The 15,000-nt window shown below is 49.6% G+C and overlaps 2 protein-coding genes across 2 annotated transcripts in view; both read right to left on the bottom strand.

Moving 5' to 3' along the window:
* ccdc88c (coiled-coil domain containing 88C) overlaps nucleotides 1–13,550 on the bottom strand; it is a 53,782-nt gene extending 40,232 nt beyond the window's left edge. The window contains exons 1-3 of the mRNA XM_084437970.1: nucleotides 12,960–13,550; nucleotides 11,576–11,676; nucleotides 9,431–9,539 (exon numbers count right to left, since the gene is read on the bottom strand). Coding sequence (XP_084294096.1) covers nucleotides 9,431–9,539; nucleotides 11,576–11,676; nucleotides 12,960–13,019 — 270 coding nt within the window. The 5' untranslated portion in view covers nucleotides 13,020–13,550. The remainder of the gene's footprint in view (nucleotides 1–9,430; nucleotides 9,540–11,575; nucleotides 11,677–12,959) is intronic.
* Nucleotides 13,551–14,230: 680 nt separating this feature from the next.
* LOC311309572 (cation channel sperm-associated auxiliary subunit beta-like) overlaps nucleotides 14,231–15,000 on the bottom strand; it is a gene marked incomplete at both ends in the record, with an annotated part of 41,196 nt that continues 40,426 nt past the window's right edge. Inside the window, 2 exons of the mRNA XM_084438902.1 lie at nucleotides 14,231–14,437; nucleotides 14,926–15,000. Coding sequence (XP_084295028.1) covers nucleotides 14,231–14,437; nucleotides 14,926–15,000 — 282 coding nt within the window. The remainder of the gene's footprint in view (nucleotides 14,438–14,925) is intronic.

The following is a 15,000-nucleotide window of genomic DNA, read 5'->3' as shown; positions in this document are numbered from 1 at the left end:
CCAACTCCAGACTAGAGACACAGAGGACTGCCTAACTCCAGACTACAGACACAGAGGACTGCCTAACCCCAGACTAGAGAGACAGAGGACTGCCTAGCCCCAGACTAGAGAGACAGAGGACTGGCTAACCCCAGACTAGAGACACAGTACTGCCTAACTCCAGACTAGAGACACAGAGGACTGGCTAACCCCAGACTAGAGACACAGAGGACTGGCTAACCCCAGACTAGAGAGGGTTAACTCAGGAAGGAAAGGGCCTGGTGGTCACATACTGTAGATGGAGAGGTCAACAGGAAACTACCGAGGTGGGAACAGGAATGAACTGATTGACTAGAGGACAGACAGACAAACATACATATACAGACAGACAGAGGGAGGGCTAGCCTAATCATAACACACACACACACACACACACACACACACATACTGTATACACATGAACACAATGACACACACACAAAAGCAGGAAAACGCACACGTGTTACTCAGAAGTGAACCTGTGTAGCAGTGTAGAGGAACCTGACCTGTGGGACAATGGCTGCTGTGGCAACACACATACGCACACAGCCACACAGCAGACAAGACCTGACATGTTCTATTGGTCTTAACACCCCCCAATAAAAGCTATATGCCTATACACAGATCAATACCCATCTATCTACCTTCAAACTCACACACACACACACAAACACACACCTGCGTAGGCCAGGAGTGATTTAGCGGACAGAACCCTGTCTGCATGGTCAGGCCAGTCCTCCATCAGCTCTACACATGGCCAGTCATATGAAGAGCACCTGCTCAACAGATTATATGGCTGTAACAGACTAGACCCCAGTTTCCATTCAGGGGGTTGATGTTGTCCAGTCATACAAGTACACGTCGGTGACTCTACAGAGCACTTCCGTAGGTCCGTCCTACCAGACACCATCAGACTGTTCAATACATCCCCTGACCGGCTGGACGCTATGGACCTGAGCCAGCTTGGAGGCTGCTAGGACGGCTTGCTCTGGAACCAGTCCTTTCTTGTCAGGACAGGTAGTATTAGATAGTTAGTTACTGTTAGGCACTATCGTGAATAGCCGACAGCTATTACTAGGTATTATTGTGAATAGTGAGTTTACAGTTTCACTTATTACTATTTATTGATTACAGAATTAGTGTATATTTTTGTACATGTTGTACATCTTGCATGCTGTTGTATTGTGCCCTTTTGTGTCTTATTGTAATGCCCCTTTGTACATTTCTGTTCATAATGTTACTTTTTTGTCATGTCTTTTGAATTATTGTGTGTACTTGCTGCAACAAAAGAATTCAGAAATAAAAGTTGATCTAATTACAGAAACAGATGTTTTTTTTTAATCCACCACATGGTGACACAAACAGTACACACAGGTGAGAGGCGACACAGCACACACCACACACACACATGTAACTTTCTGGGATTGCCGGTGGAGCTTGTCCTCTGCATTTCTCAATCAAGCTGTCCTCCTCCAGGGGCAGCCAGGAGCAGTGGGCAGCCATCGTTCATGGCATCCGGGGACCAAGTCCAAGTGCTCAGTCCAGGTCCTGGTCAGGGACCAGACTGAAGAGCATCTTTTCTTCTGCATGTTTTTCATGTTGGGTTCTCTTGGGAGGAAACTCTTGCGAACACGGGGAGAACATCTATAATCGAATCTAATGTTTCTATCTATCTATCTATCTATCTGTCTGTCTGTCTGTCTGTCTGTCTGTCTGTCTGTCTGTCTGTCTGTCTGTCTGTCTGTCTGTCTGTCTGTCTGTCTGTGTCTGTCTGTCTGCCTATCTATCTATCCATCTATCTGTCTATCTGTTCGTCCAACCATCCAAACATCCATCCATCCATCCATTCAACAGGCTAGCAGCTCCTCTGTGTGGTTCTCTTGGTGTCGGGCTGTGCAAGTCGGTCATGTGTGAAGCAGGCATGTTACTGTCAGCTTCAGGCTGTTACAGTGCTGGTTACCGTGGAGCTGTCAGCTCTCAGGTTACAGTCGGTTACCTCACCTGGCAGAAAAAAGAGCCCTCGGATGAGACGCTGTGTGTGAGAGAGTGTGCGTGAGAGTGTATAAGAGAGAGTGTGTGTGTGTGTGTGTGTGTAGCTAGGTGTGTGTGTGTGTGTGTGTGTGTGTGAGAGGGAGCGTCTGCGTGTGCGTTTTAGATAGCGTGTGTGCATGTGGTGTGTGTGCATGTGTCACACTGATGATCGGCTTACCATCTGTGAAGGCCAGAGTAACAGTATATTGCGGGTGTTGGCAAGTTTTCTGATGCATAGCAAAGACCGCGCAGGTCAGCTGCTAGCTGGCTGGCTAGACCCCTTCATAACACACACACGCACGCACGTAGGGAGGCCAGGTTCCATTATAGATGAGGAGAACAGATATATTATACCTGAAGGTCAGCTCAGGTTCAGGTGCTAACTTCTCCTCTCCCCACTCCTCTCCTCCTCCTCTTCTCCCCCCTCTCCTCCCCTGCAGTGCAGCAGGGCAAAAGGTCACATGTCTTTCTCACCAGGAGTGGAGGAATTTTCCTTTTGGTGCCAAAAACATATTTCCTGTTTCCTCCATCCCTCCGTTTCCTGTCCTGTCCTGTGTTGCAGTGCCTGCTGCCCCGGTAACAGAGAGCTCTGTCAATACATCAGAGGAGACCCCACCTCAAGGCTGTGAGACCAGCACCCTCAGGCTTCTCTGCACTTGTACTGTGTGGTACTTTTGAGCTGATCTATTGTTTTTTTGGGAGTGTGTATGGAACTGTTTGTACCACCGCCATTCTTGGCCAGATCGCTCTCGAAAGGTTAATGAAAAATGAAAACCCCCTCTTACACATCTACATTCCCCATAGGGACCTGGGTTCAAATCCTGCTCTGGCCCGGGAGTTGTTCCTCCCACAGACTCCAAAAAGAGGAGGACGACGAGGAGGGTGAGAGGGAGAGGAGGAGGAGCAGAAAGGAGGGTAGGAGGAGAAGGGGAGGAGGAAGGAGGAGGAGGAGGGAGAGCCCCCTACCCCCTACCCCCCCCCACACACACACACACACACACACACACACAACACACACAACACACACAACACACACACACACACACACACACAGAAAGGACCAATAGTACTAGAGGAGTGTTGAGTGTTTCCATGCTCCGGGGGCTGATTTAGAGGTTGGACGGCCTGACCCTGCCTGCTGGCAGACTGGGCTCACATGACTGATCAATGATCAATACCACTAACACCACCTACACTCTCCCTGCCGTGTGTGTGTGTGTGTGTGTGCTTGAGGGAAGTGAAAGCACTTGTCAATCCCATCAATATTTCCAGCCCATTTCGCTCCCTGATAATCTGACCCACTACTCCACATTCTCCCAGCAGTGTGTGTGTGTGTGTGTGTGTGTGCGTGTGAGGGGGATGCTGAGTTGAGAGAGAGCAGGATTAAAGCAGTGTGTCAGAGGGAAAAAAACATAGAAAAACACACTTCCTGTTGCATGTGACGTGCAACCAATCAGATACCGCAGACACCTGCCACTGACATAAACAAACCGGGGGCTTACGATGGAGGGTTGGCGGTTATAACCTAGCAACCGTCTGTTGCACCGCTGACCTAACACTTCACACACAGTGTGTGTGTATGTGCATGTATGTTTGTGTGCGTGTGTGTGTGTGTGTGTGTGTGTGTTCGTGTGTGTGTGTGTGTGTGTGCGTGCGTGCGCGTGCGTGTGTGAATAAAGCAGCAGACTAGAAAGGGACATTCCTAGCTCCATGGTAACCCCCCCTCCCCTCCTCTGTCGTCTTCTTTTCTCCTGACAGAGCGATGACTCTGTCTTTCTCTCTCTCTCTCCTTTCTTCTCCTCTCACCCCCCCTTCCCTCCCCAATCCCTCTCCCCCCTAGCGGTGTTCATGAACACGTGTGTGTGTGTGTGTGTGTGTGTGTGTGTGTGTGTGTGTGTGTGTGTGTGCGTGCGTGCGTGCGTGTGCGCGTGTCCCCTCTTCCAGTCATCTTGTTCTAATAGCTGGGTGTCTTGGAGGGCAGGTCTGCTAAACATGCTGCTCTGTATCCAGTAACAGAGTGAAACAGCAGCGCATGTGGCAGACTTGGTCCCCAAACTTACTGACGCACACATACTTAAACTAGAACAGCGTGTCGCTGTCCTACCCCGACAGGCCAACGGCCGTTAGGCCAACGGCACAGTCAACAAAGAGCCCAAAGGTCAACAAAGCTAGCCCAAAGGTCAACACACAAACACACACATGATCACAGATCTTTCCAGCCTCAGCTAGTATGTATTATGGATCTACAGATAGGAGGAGAGGGAGAGAAGAGGAGAAGAGAGGAGAGAGAGAGTGGGCATCAGTAATCTAGGCTGCTGGGTAGAGTGATAGAGTGGAGGATGTTGAGAGAGAGAGAGACGCGCCGTTGCAGTTGTATCAGAAAACATCCGAAGTCAAAATCGCCATCAAACCCCGTCAGCTACCCCGACCTGATACAACCACACTGCTGATGTCAAATCAAGATGGCTGCTCCGCGAATCAACAATAAGTGAAAGCTGCAATAAGACTGTTTCGTAGCACTTCTGTCTTATTTGTGTCTTATTAAATCAGTCGTACACACAGAACCATCCAAATTCTACCTGTGGACAATGTTGCTACGGTGTTCATATGCCCAAAATAGCACAGTGTGTTGTTATCAACTGGTATTGCTCACAATGGCTAACTTGGCTAGAACTACAAAGGCTTTTAACTGGGGTATGATGTCATCACACGTAGAAAATCGAAAAACACAGCAAGAGATTGGGCAGCAGCAATCTAGGTTCATACCAGGTTGCTGGTACAGTGATAGAGTAGAGGAGAGAGAGAGAGAGAGAGAGAGAGAGAGAGAGAGAGAGAGAGAGAGAGAGAGAGAGAGAGAGAGAGAGAGAGTGGGAAGCAGTAATCTAGGTTGCTGGTACAGTGATAGAGTGGAGGATGTTGAGACTAACATCTCTGCTCCGCTGGCTTTGTTCTGCCGTTTCCCACGGCAACAGGCTCAGGAGGGAGTTTCCTGCCTTTCTAGTAAAAGGGAAGAGAGGGAAGAGAGCAAGGGATCTGAGAGAAAAGAAAGAGGGGTGAGAGGAAGAATGTAGAGAGTAAAGAGGAGAAGGAGAGAGAGAAGGGCTCGGATAGAAGAAAGAGAGAAGACGAGGAATGAGGAGTTCTAGATAGTTGGGACTCCACGCGTCTCCTGTAACAGCATGAGCGAGCAAGGTGTCTGGTTACACACACACTCACACACACACACACACACACATATATACACACACACACACAACCCAACCACAGGCCTGGGAGGGGAGAGAACACCCCCTCAACTCTACCCTCCCCCATGCGCCCTATTGTCTTCCATCAGGGAGGGCTTTCTGGTGACTGGACTGAGAGAGAGAGAGAGAGAGAGAGAGAGAGAGAGAGAGAGAGAGAGAGAGAGAGAGAGGTAGAGAGACAGAGAAAGAGAGTGAGAGAACGACAGAGAGAGAGACCCTTGGACATCATCATCTAATTGGGAGAGAAAAGAGGGAGTGGAGAAAGGAGAGATGATTTCCGCCAGGCGGTACCCTCCCACCCCCCTCCCTGCTCTCCTGAGTCCTGACCTGCTGCAGAAGAATGTCCGTTACTGGCCATACTGGGTAGACAGGGACAGCTAACTGGGCCAGGCCAGGCTGATCCATGCTAAGCTGGAGAATGTATTAAATCAGGAGGAGGATTTGGCAGTTGTATGGTTAATCCCCAAGACCCACTGGGGCGCTGCCGTGACCCCCCAGCCCCGACACACACACACACACACACACACACACACACACACACACACACACAGAGTGGCAATCAGCCTCAGTTATACCCTCATATTACTGAACACCACAGAGAGCCTGGGTGGGTGGGCTGGGTAGTTACTGTAGGGGTTAGTACAGGGAGGGTAGTTACTGTAGGGGTTAGTACAGGGAGGGTAGTTACTGTAGGGGTTAGTACAGGGAGGGTAGTTACTGTAAGGGCTAATACAGGGAGGGTAGTTTCTGTAGGGGTTAGTACAGGGAGGGTAGTTACTGTAGGGGTTAGTACAGGGGGGGTATTTAATGTAGGGGTTAGTACAGGGGGGGTAGTTACTGTAGGGGTTAGTACAGGGAGGGTAGTTACTGTAGGGGCTAGTACAGGGAGGGTAGTTATTGTAGGGGCTAGTACGGGGGGTAGTTACTGTAGGGGTTAGTACAGGGAGGGTAGTTATTGTAGGGGCTAGTACGGGGGGTAGTTACTGTAGGGGCTAGTAAAGGGGTGGGGTAGTTACTGTAGGGGTTAGTACAGGGGGGGTAGTTACTGTAGAGGTTAGTACAGGGAGGGTAGTTATTGTAGGGGCTAGTACGGGGGGTAGTTACTGGAGGGGCTAGTAAAGGGGTGGGGTAGTTACTGTAGGGGTTAGTACAGGGGTGGGGTAGTTACTGTAGGGGTTAGTACAGGGGTGGGGTAGTTACTGTAGGGGTTAGTACAGGGGTGGGGTAGTTACTGTAGGGGTTAGTACAGGGGTGGGGTAGTTACTGTAGGGGTTAGTACAGGGGTGGGGTAGTTACTGTAGGGGTTAGTACAGGAGTGGGTTAGTTACTGTAGGGGTTAGTACAGGGGTGGGGTGTAGTGAAGGGGGTTAAGGGGATTTCTAGGGCATGTCATGATAAGGATTGTGCAGAGTTATAAACACAATCTGAACACATACTGAAATAATCTAATAATACTTCCTGAATAACTCAGGAAACACACACACACACACACACACACACCGCCAACACACACACTTTCTCTGATGCTGCAGCAGATTTATGGCTTAGCCAACAACTTCAAAGAGCAGTCACGGAATGGTGAGATGGATGGCTATGATCTTGTAAAAACACACGCACGCGCGCGCACGCACGCACACACACACACAAGCACACACATACGCACAAATACACACAATTGAATGCCAGCCTTATCTTCTCTGGCCTTCTGTGCCAGTGTGGGGCAGGAGTCTTGAGTGGTCAGCTGAACCCTCCTCACTGTTCTGACCAGACAGCGTCTCCACAATGCGCCCTTAGCTGGTCCAACCGCTGGTTGGTCCAGCAGATTTGTAGAAAGAGTTCTAGAATCACATTACAGTTCTAGAGCCTCATTCGAGTCATAGACCCACATTAGGGCTTTTCACACTGCACTTAGCCCAGGGCTAAACACATTCTTAGAACCTTCTTAGCCCCAGGCTAAGGGAGCCGTTAGCCCCAGGCTAAGGGCACTTTCACACCTAAAGGTCTAGACCAAGGTCCGAACCACAATCCCATTTGGAACTTTCACATTTGTCATTTTTTATTGATTAGTTCCATAACTTTCGCTTTCACACCAGCGGACCAAAGGATTTTTGGTGGCAGACCTACATTATGTTGTCATCGCTTGCATGGGGGTACGTCTCCCTATACTTGACACTGATCCAAAAGTGCGAAGCTTTGATTTCACATTAGGCAGCAGCGAACCTTGGTTCGAGCCGAGACCACCTCTTGAGGTCAGACCAAAGACCGAGTCTTTGATCCGCTCACCGTGGTCCAGGAGGTTTCACAGCTGTCAATTTGGTTCGGATCAAACTGGAAAGTCTGAAAGTCCGGACTAAACAACGTAGGTGTGAAAGAGTCCTAAGAAAGCTTTCACACTGGCACCATCCAGGCCCTGACTTTAGCCTAGGGATTGCTGGCCCTGCTCCGGAGCATGTTAACCCCGGGTTTGCGGGGTTATCCACCCAAAATCCACTAAACACAGGGCTGAAAGGTGTCAGTGTGAAACTGGGCTAAAGTAAACAATGGATTTTGCATCACGTTTTTGTTGTCCAATCACACGACTTCTTCATCATGTCATTACAGTAGGCGCTATTACGATAATATGTCTGTAAGATTTTAAGATTGAATTGGTCGTAGGCGGGAACAGCAATGTTTCTGAGTGGTCGGAAAAGTCAGTACAGATTCAGAGCACACTAACATTGCTGTTTGCTCTTAATGAGTATGCTCATCATCATCGGGTCCTCCACAGACGGCCTCCCATTTTTGTCTTCAGTTATCCCGGTCCTCCACACACCTGGCAATCTCATTGGTGGTCTCCACTCCCACATCCATCTTAATTATGTCCACAAATGTTTTGGTTGGACGTCCTCGTGACCCGAGTCCACGCCATAGAGATGGCTCCCATAACACCAGCTTGCTGGACATAGTCACACATCATTCGAATGTAGACATTAGTGGAGTGGATAGCCCTAGGCTAAGAATATGCAGTGTGAAAACCATTATAAAGTTAACCAGAGCAGAGTTTTAGAATCCCAGCAGTATTCTAGAAGCACATTAGAGTCAGAAGACACACACATAACCTCTAACGCAACCTGAGGGCTGGACACACACCCATCCATCTTCCCCCTGACACACACACACACACACACACACACACACACACACACACACACACATACATACACACACACACACACACACACACACACACACACAGAGTCATGAGTATTTCTAGTGAGTAGGACAGACGGGCACTGTAGGGACTTTGAGTTTATATGTGTAGTCTCTTGATTTTATATGTGACGAAATATGCCTGTTTCCTTTACACAACTTAACAACCCCTCTACAGCCCCTCAGGGAGGGACAGGACCCACCCCCTGACACACACACTGCCTCCCCAACAGTCAGCAGATCAGCACAAGCAAAAACAACACATCTGTTCCTGATCAACTACACCAGCTAGAAAGACAGGGGCTCCATGTGCCACTCACACACACACACACACACACACACACACACACACACACACACACACACACACACACACACAGAGTCATGAGTATTTCTAGTGAGTAGGACAGACGGGCACTGTAGGGACTTTGAGTTTATATGTGTAGTCTCTTGATTTTATATGTGACGAAATATGCCTGTTTCCTTTACACAACTTAACAACCCCTCTACAGCCCCTCAGGGACACACACACACACACACACAGGATGAACAGAACAGAAAACCCCACTTAGAAAAAGAGGAGAGGGAGAAAGAGAGAGAGAGAGACAGGGAGATAAAGAGCGAGAGAGAGAGAGAGAGAGAGAGAGAGAGAGAGAGAGAGACACACACAGAGACAGAGAGAAAGAGAGTGAGAGAGAGCACCATATTTGTGGTGATAACAGTTAAGTGGGAAACACCATAAACACACACACACACGTCAGACTTTGGACCCGTCCGAAGGCATTTGAAAGGGTGTGATGTGTGTATATGTGTGTTAGAGAAAGACTGAGAGAAGTTTGCAGTTGGGAAACTGTGGAGACGAGGAAGGAATGTTACTGAGGGAGGTCAGCCAGGAAACGAGAACCTTTCCCTGTCTCCGTGTGTGTGTGTGTGTGTGTGTGTGTTACCTGGTAGTAGTGTTTGATGTGTCTAATCACGGTGTTAAGGTTCTGGATGCGGAGGTTGACATCGTTGTTGACGTTCTTGTTCACACGCTGATTGGTCGGACTGGGGTCTCTATGGAAACACACACAAGACACCTCAAACACATGAAACGTGTGTGTGTGCATGTGCGTTGGAGCTGAAGGGATTACTGGTGGTGATTAATTATTTAGAGCATAGATACTATGGGGCTGTGCAGTCCACACACACACACACACACACACACACACACACACACACACACACACACACACACACACACACACACACACACACACACACACACACACACAGGTGAATGATGTGGGTCTCTGCAGGAGGTCCCTGTCTTTCCCATAGCAGCAGGTGTAATGCTCTGTGATTGGCTAGTTTGTGTTGTTTATATTAAACCTCCACACATGAGTGGAGGCCTGGAATTCTCTAGATACCCCCCTTCCCCCCTCAAACACACACACACACATCAAGACAGACAGACAGACACAGAACCCCACCCCGCAGCCCAGCCCCTCTAGGGCAGTTATTATCACTGTCATGGTGGTTGTTATGGATTTTCTATGTTTGATTTACACCACTGCATGCGTGTTCTGCTGAGTATGGCTAATGAGCCCTCTGGCAGGCCCACATGTCCTCTGCTCACCACAACACGCTGGTGAGAGCAACACACACACACACACACACGTCTGCTCCCATCTCCATAGTTCACAGCCACAATAATCATTAACCTCTCCCGGCTCATGTGCTAAAAAAAAAAAAAACACTTAAAGCTATGTTTAGTGTGTGTGTGTGTGTGTGTGTGTGTGTGTGTGTGTGTGTGTGTGTGTGTGTGTGTGTGTGTGTGTGTGTGTGTGTGTGCGTGCGTGCGTGCACGCATGCGTGGGTACCAGAGCTGCGCCAGGCCAGCTTACTGGGCCATGCTGGCACTTCCCAGACCCCTCCCACCTAAACATATGTAAATCAGGGTGACAAAACAACAACTAACTGAGCTCAACGGTCTAGTCTAGGCCACGGCTCAGCCAAGAGAATGGTGTGTGTGTGTGCGTGCGAGTGTCCAACAAGCAAAACAAACTTGTCCTCCAAATGCCATCCATGACACACATTCTGACCGCCCCCCCAGCGTGATATATGAACATATGACCAGGCGTGCGTGACGTCAGCTTAATTAACACGGCTAAGTCACGCATGACTGGATCCCACATGTAGACCCGTCATTGTCTAAACAGTGGTCATATAATCTAGTTAGTCTTTGTGTGGAGTGGTGGGGAGGGGTGGGTAGAGCAGGAGGGGGCAGGGAGGGGGAGGCAGAGGCTGGGGAGACAGGCTGTCTGATTAAAGTGGGTTAAGGACCGTGGACTACAGCAGGGTGGGGGGGGGCGGGGGGCGGGGCGAGGGGTTGGGGGGGGGCTGTTCAGTTAGCACAGCTGGGAGGAACACAAAGGGACTGACGCTGTACAGAACGGGGGGGGGGGTGAGGGAGTTAACTGTGGGATGGTGGTAGCTGTTCTGACTTGATATACCGTGTGTGCGTGTGTGTAACTTTTGAGCTGATTCTATGCATCGCAGCAAGGCAGTCGAATCGAGTGCACCTTGTGCCGTTCGGTAGAGACTGACTGTTCACTCGGTGGCTCTCTTTCTGTGATGGTGGATTAGGATCAGCTCAAAAGTTGTGCCGTCAGGCTGCTGGTGCCTCAGAAATGCTGACCCTGCGAGTCGACTATACCCCAAGTAGCTCTGGTTCATTTCCCGTCCAGGTGTGTGTGTGTGTGTGTGTGTGTGTGTGTGTGTGTGTGTGTGTGTGTGTAGCTGTTTCAGTCTCACTCGTGTTCATCTTGCCTCTCTCAGCCACTCATCAAAGTGCTTTCAGACAGGAAATGACCTGTGTGTCATACTCCTGGCGCACACACACACACACACACACACTCATGCACACACACACTGTTTGACAGCCTCCCAGCAGGATGTGGTTTACAGAGAGCAGAGGTAGAGAGTTAAAGACAGCTGCATGATAAACCTTCACATACACCTCTCTCACTTCTCCTTCTTTCATACCATACACACTCCCTCCCTCCCTCCCTCTCTCTCTCTCTCGCACACACACATATACTCCTACTCACATGTGGGTCATGATCTTGTGGAGGAAGACTCCGTCCACCAGGTCCATGAACATGGAGAGCTTGTCCTCTGAGCCCGAACCCAGAGGACCAAACGTCTTCACCTGGAGAGAGGAGGGGAGAGGAGAGGAGGGGACAGAGGAGGAGGGGAGAGGAGGGGACAGAGGAGGAGGGTAGGGGAGAGGAGGGGAGCAGAGAAGGGAGGATAGATGAAATGAGGGGAGAGGAGGATGAGGAAGTGGAAGGGGGGAGAGGGGGAAGAGGATTATATACTGTAGCATGGACAGTTCCCCAGACCAAATCCAGGAGTAAAAACTACTTTCAGTGTCTCCCTCCTAGTCTTGGATTAGATCTAATCCAGATCTAGTAATCCAACCCAGGCAGATAAACCCTTCAAGACAAGTCGCTATCTCTCAGACTCTCACAGCTAGTCTGGACACTACACTGGCCTGTCAGCAGGTCAACTTGGTCAGGAGGGAGAGATTATACATGCCAACACAAACGAAACTGGAGGCCACTGCTGTAGAGGTGTTGTAAATGGATGTGTGTGTGTGTGTGTGTGTGTGTGTGTGTGTGTGTGTGTGTGTGTGTGTGTGTGTTTGTGTGGTCAGGCCCAGCAGAGGTGGGGTCCCACTGAGATAAACAAACGGCAGCAGTCAGATGCCCTGCAGACAGGAAGTGAGGTCGGGAATTAAGGGTCACACACAGGAAGTACTGCAGGTTTCATTCCTCAGACTCTGAATGTTTGACCAGTCAGCTCACACCGCCTCCTCCACCTCTTGGCCTGTCAAGACTCTCCCACCATCTCCACCTCCCAGACCCCAGCCGGGGTGCATACTAATCCTACACACTGGCGTCCTCCCCTCCTCTATACCAGCTACTCCTACACCGAGGCAAGAAAAAGGACTGCAGTTTGTGACTGTTCAAACACCTGCCCCTATGGTGTTTTTGTCAGAGGAGACCACAGTAGACTGTTGGGATGCGGCCCGGGCCATGTAGCCTGCAGATAGTGACAGATCAACAACACGTCTAAGGCCTACATGGTGATAGTTTAACTGGTCATAATCTCTAAATATCTAAGAAAGTTAACACAATATTTATGCCTTTGTATCATCCGATATATTGTTAACGACACTGGCTACATTACAGAATGTATATAGCTAGGCTACTAGTCTGGCAGCGCCTGAGTGGTAGACTAGGGTAGGAGGGACATAGTGAGTCCTAACTAGTAAAAATAGGCTTAGTTGTTTTACCATTACACACCAGCGCTAAGAATGAAATGGTATATGGGTGGACCGTGGACAGGGAAACAAACCAGTGAGATGCAGACTGACAGATCTCCATAAAGTCCAAAGAAGCTGCAAGTGAACACGGGAGACCCACTTACCCACACCACCAGCGGCGAATCCATGAAGTTGCTCATCAACTCTGACACTGTAACCTCCATTTCGATGAACTTCTTTTGGACTATAATTCCACCCGAATATCAAATCCCAGGCGGGTAGTGGACAACAGGAGGAGAGGTGTCCAGCTGGGCATTCCTCTGGGGCTAGGGGCCGAGCGCAGCCACAGCCGCCCGGGGCGGAACAATGCCGCCAGGCATCGATATACCCCCACCGCACGTTGGGACTATTGTTTCTGCCCCGACGGACCACTTTCAGCACCTCCGGTGCCTGGGACGGAAAACTAGAATTTCCGTTGTTAAAAAGAGTTATATCCACGTCGCAGCGGTTGCCTCAATATAGAGAAGCCTGCCAAGTTTCCAGAGGCCGAAGGTACAAATTTTACTTGAACTAAAACTTCTGCTGGACCGGAGGGGAAACACGGTTGCCAGGCAATCCGACCGGACCACGCGAACCGACTACAAAGTAGCGGATCCGCCGGGCTCACGCCACGGAGGCGTTTAACGGACGAGGAATAGTGTTGCTCGCGCAGCCAAGAAACGAAAAACGGATTTACAAATGTTTCCGTCGGAAGGAGGTGCTCTCCGGTAGCCCCAGTTCTAGCCCGCTCCGCAGCCTGTTTGTCTCACATCACCGTCAACCTGTAACCGCATGAACAGCGACAGCACGGCCAGCCAATAACCGAGCTGTCTGCTGGCTCAAACCGAGAGTGAAAACAGCCAATGGGCGATCCCAGAGGAGATGAGTGATCTAAAGTGCGCCACCTTCTGGCCGGGTTGCGAGATTACTTTTCAGTTTAGCAAGAACACCATAGAGTTTAGGGTTAGGGTGAGGGTCAGGTGTAGGGTTAGGGTTAGGGTTAAGGTTAGGGGTTAGGGTCTCCCTTAACCATAAACTCAATGGTAATATCGCTTAACTGGGTTGCGAAACGTGTAGACGCGGCTGGGTTTCACCCCCCGCCCAAGACTACTGTACCACCACCAAAAACACAAATAAACACCACAGTAAAGTGAAAATATTAAACTTTAATTGTGCAGAAGAAAAACTTGAGAGAAGCAACAGGCTTCTCAATTGCATCTAATGCTTTTCCAAACAGAATATAGAAAACTCCTACATGCAACTGACCAACGTGTGTGTGTCTGTGTGTGTGTGTGTGTGTGTGTGTGTGTGTGTGTGTGTGTGTGTGTGTGTGTGTGTGTGTGTGCGTGTGTCTGTGTGCATGTGTGTCTGTGTGTGTGTGTATGTCCGTGTGTTTCTAATGATGCGTCGACTGTGGGTTGGCCGTGGCCACCGTGGCCCTGCGCCTGTTCACAAAGCGCTTCAGGCTGCTCTTGGAGGGCAGGTCGACGCTGTTGTAGCTGAGTAGGAAGCCCAGAAGCAGCAGGCCCCCCAGCACGATGGCCGTCATGTTGTTGATCAGGTATTGGGACGGGAACGCCAAAGGGGGCTCGTCCACGTACATCTACACCACAGAGAACAGACATCATCTACCCAGGATAGATCTACAACACAGACAACACACGTCAACTCAGAATAGATCCACCACACATAGAACACACGTCTACTCAGGATAGATCTACAACACATAGAACACACGTCTACTCAGGACAGATATTCAACACATAGAACACACATCATCTACTCAGGATATATCTACAATACATAAAACACACTACTCGGGATAGATCTACAACACATAGAACACGTGTCAGGATAGATCTACAACACATGTAACACACGTCTAATCAGGATAGATCTACAACACGCAGAACACACACCATCTCAGGATATACCTACAACACATAAAACACACTACTCAGGATAGATCTACAACACATAGAACACATGTCTACTCAGTCAGCACACGACACCAGCACACACACACACACACACACACACACACACAGCACTAACAGTCACATGCACATACATAATGCACAGGTTACTAACCTGCACCTCCTCCACCAGGTCGCACAGCACCACCCCTGGAATGACCAAGATACGGAAGTGGAACAGCTCTGAACC

This window comes from Borostomias antarcticus (genome assembly GCF_949987555.1).
Source record: "Borostomias antarcticus genome assembly, chromosome: 5".
NCBI lineage: Eukaryota > Metazoa > Chordata > Actinopteri > Stomiiformes > Stomiidae > Borostomias > Borostomias antarcticus.
Note: the sequence above shows the minus strand (reverse complement) of the source record. Positions and strands in the feature narration are given on the sequence as shown.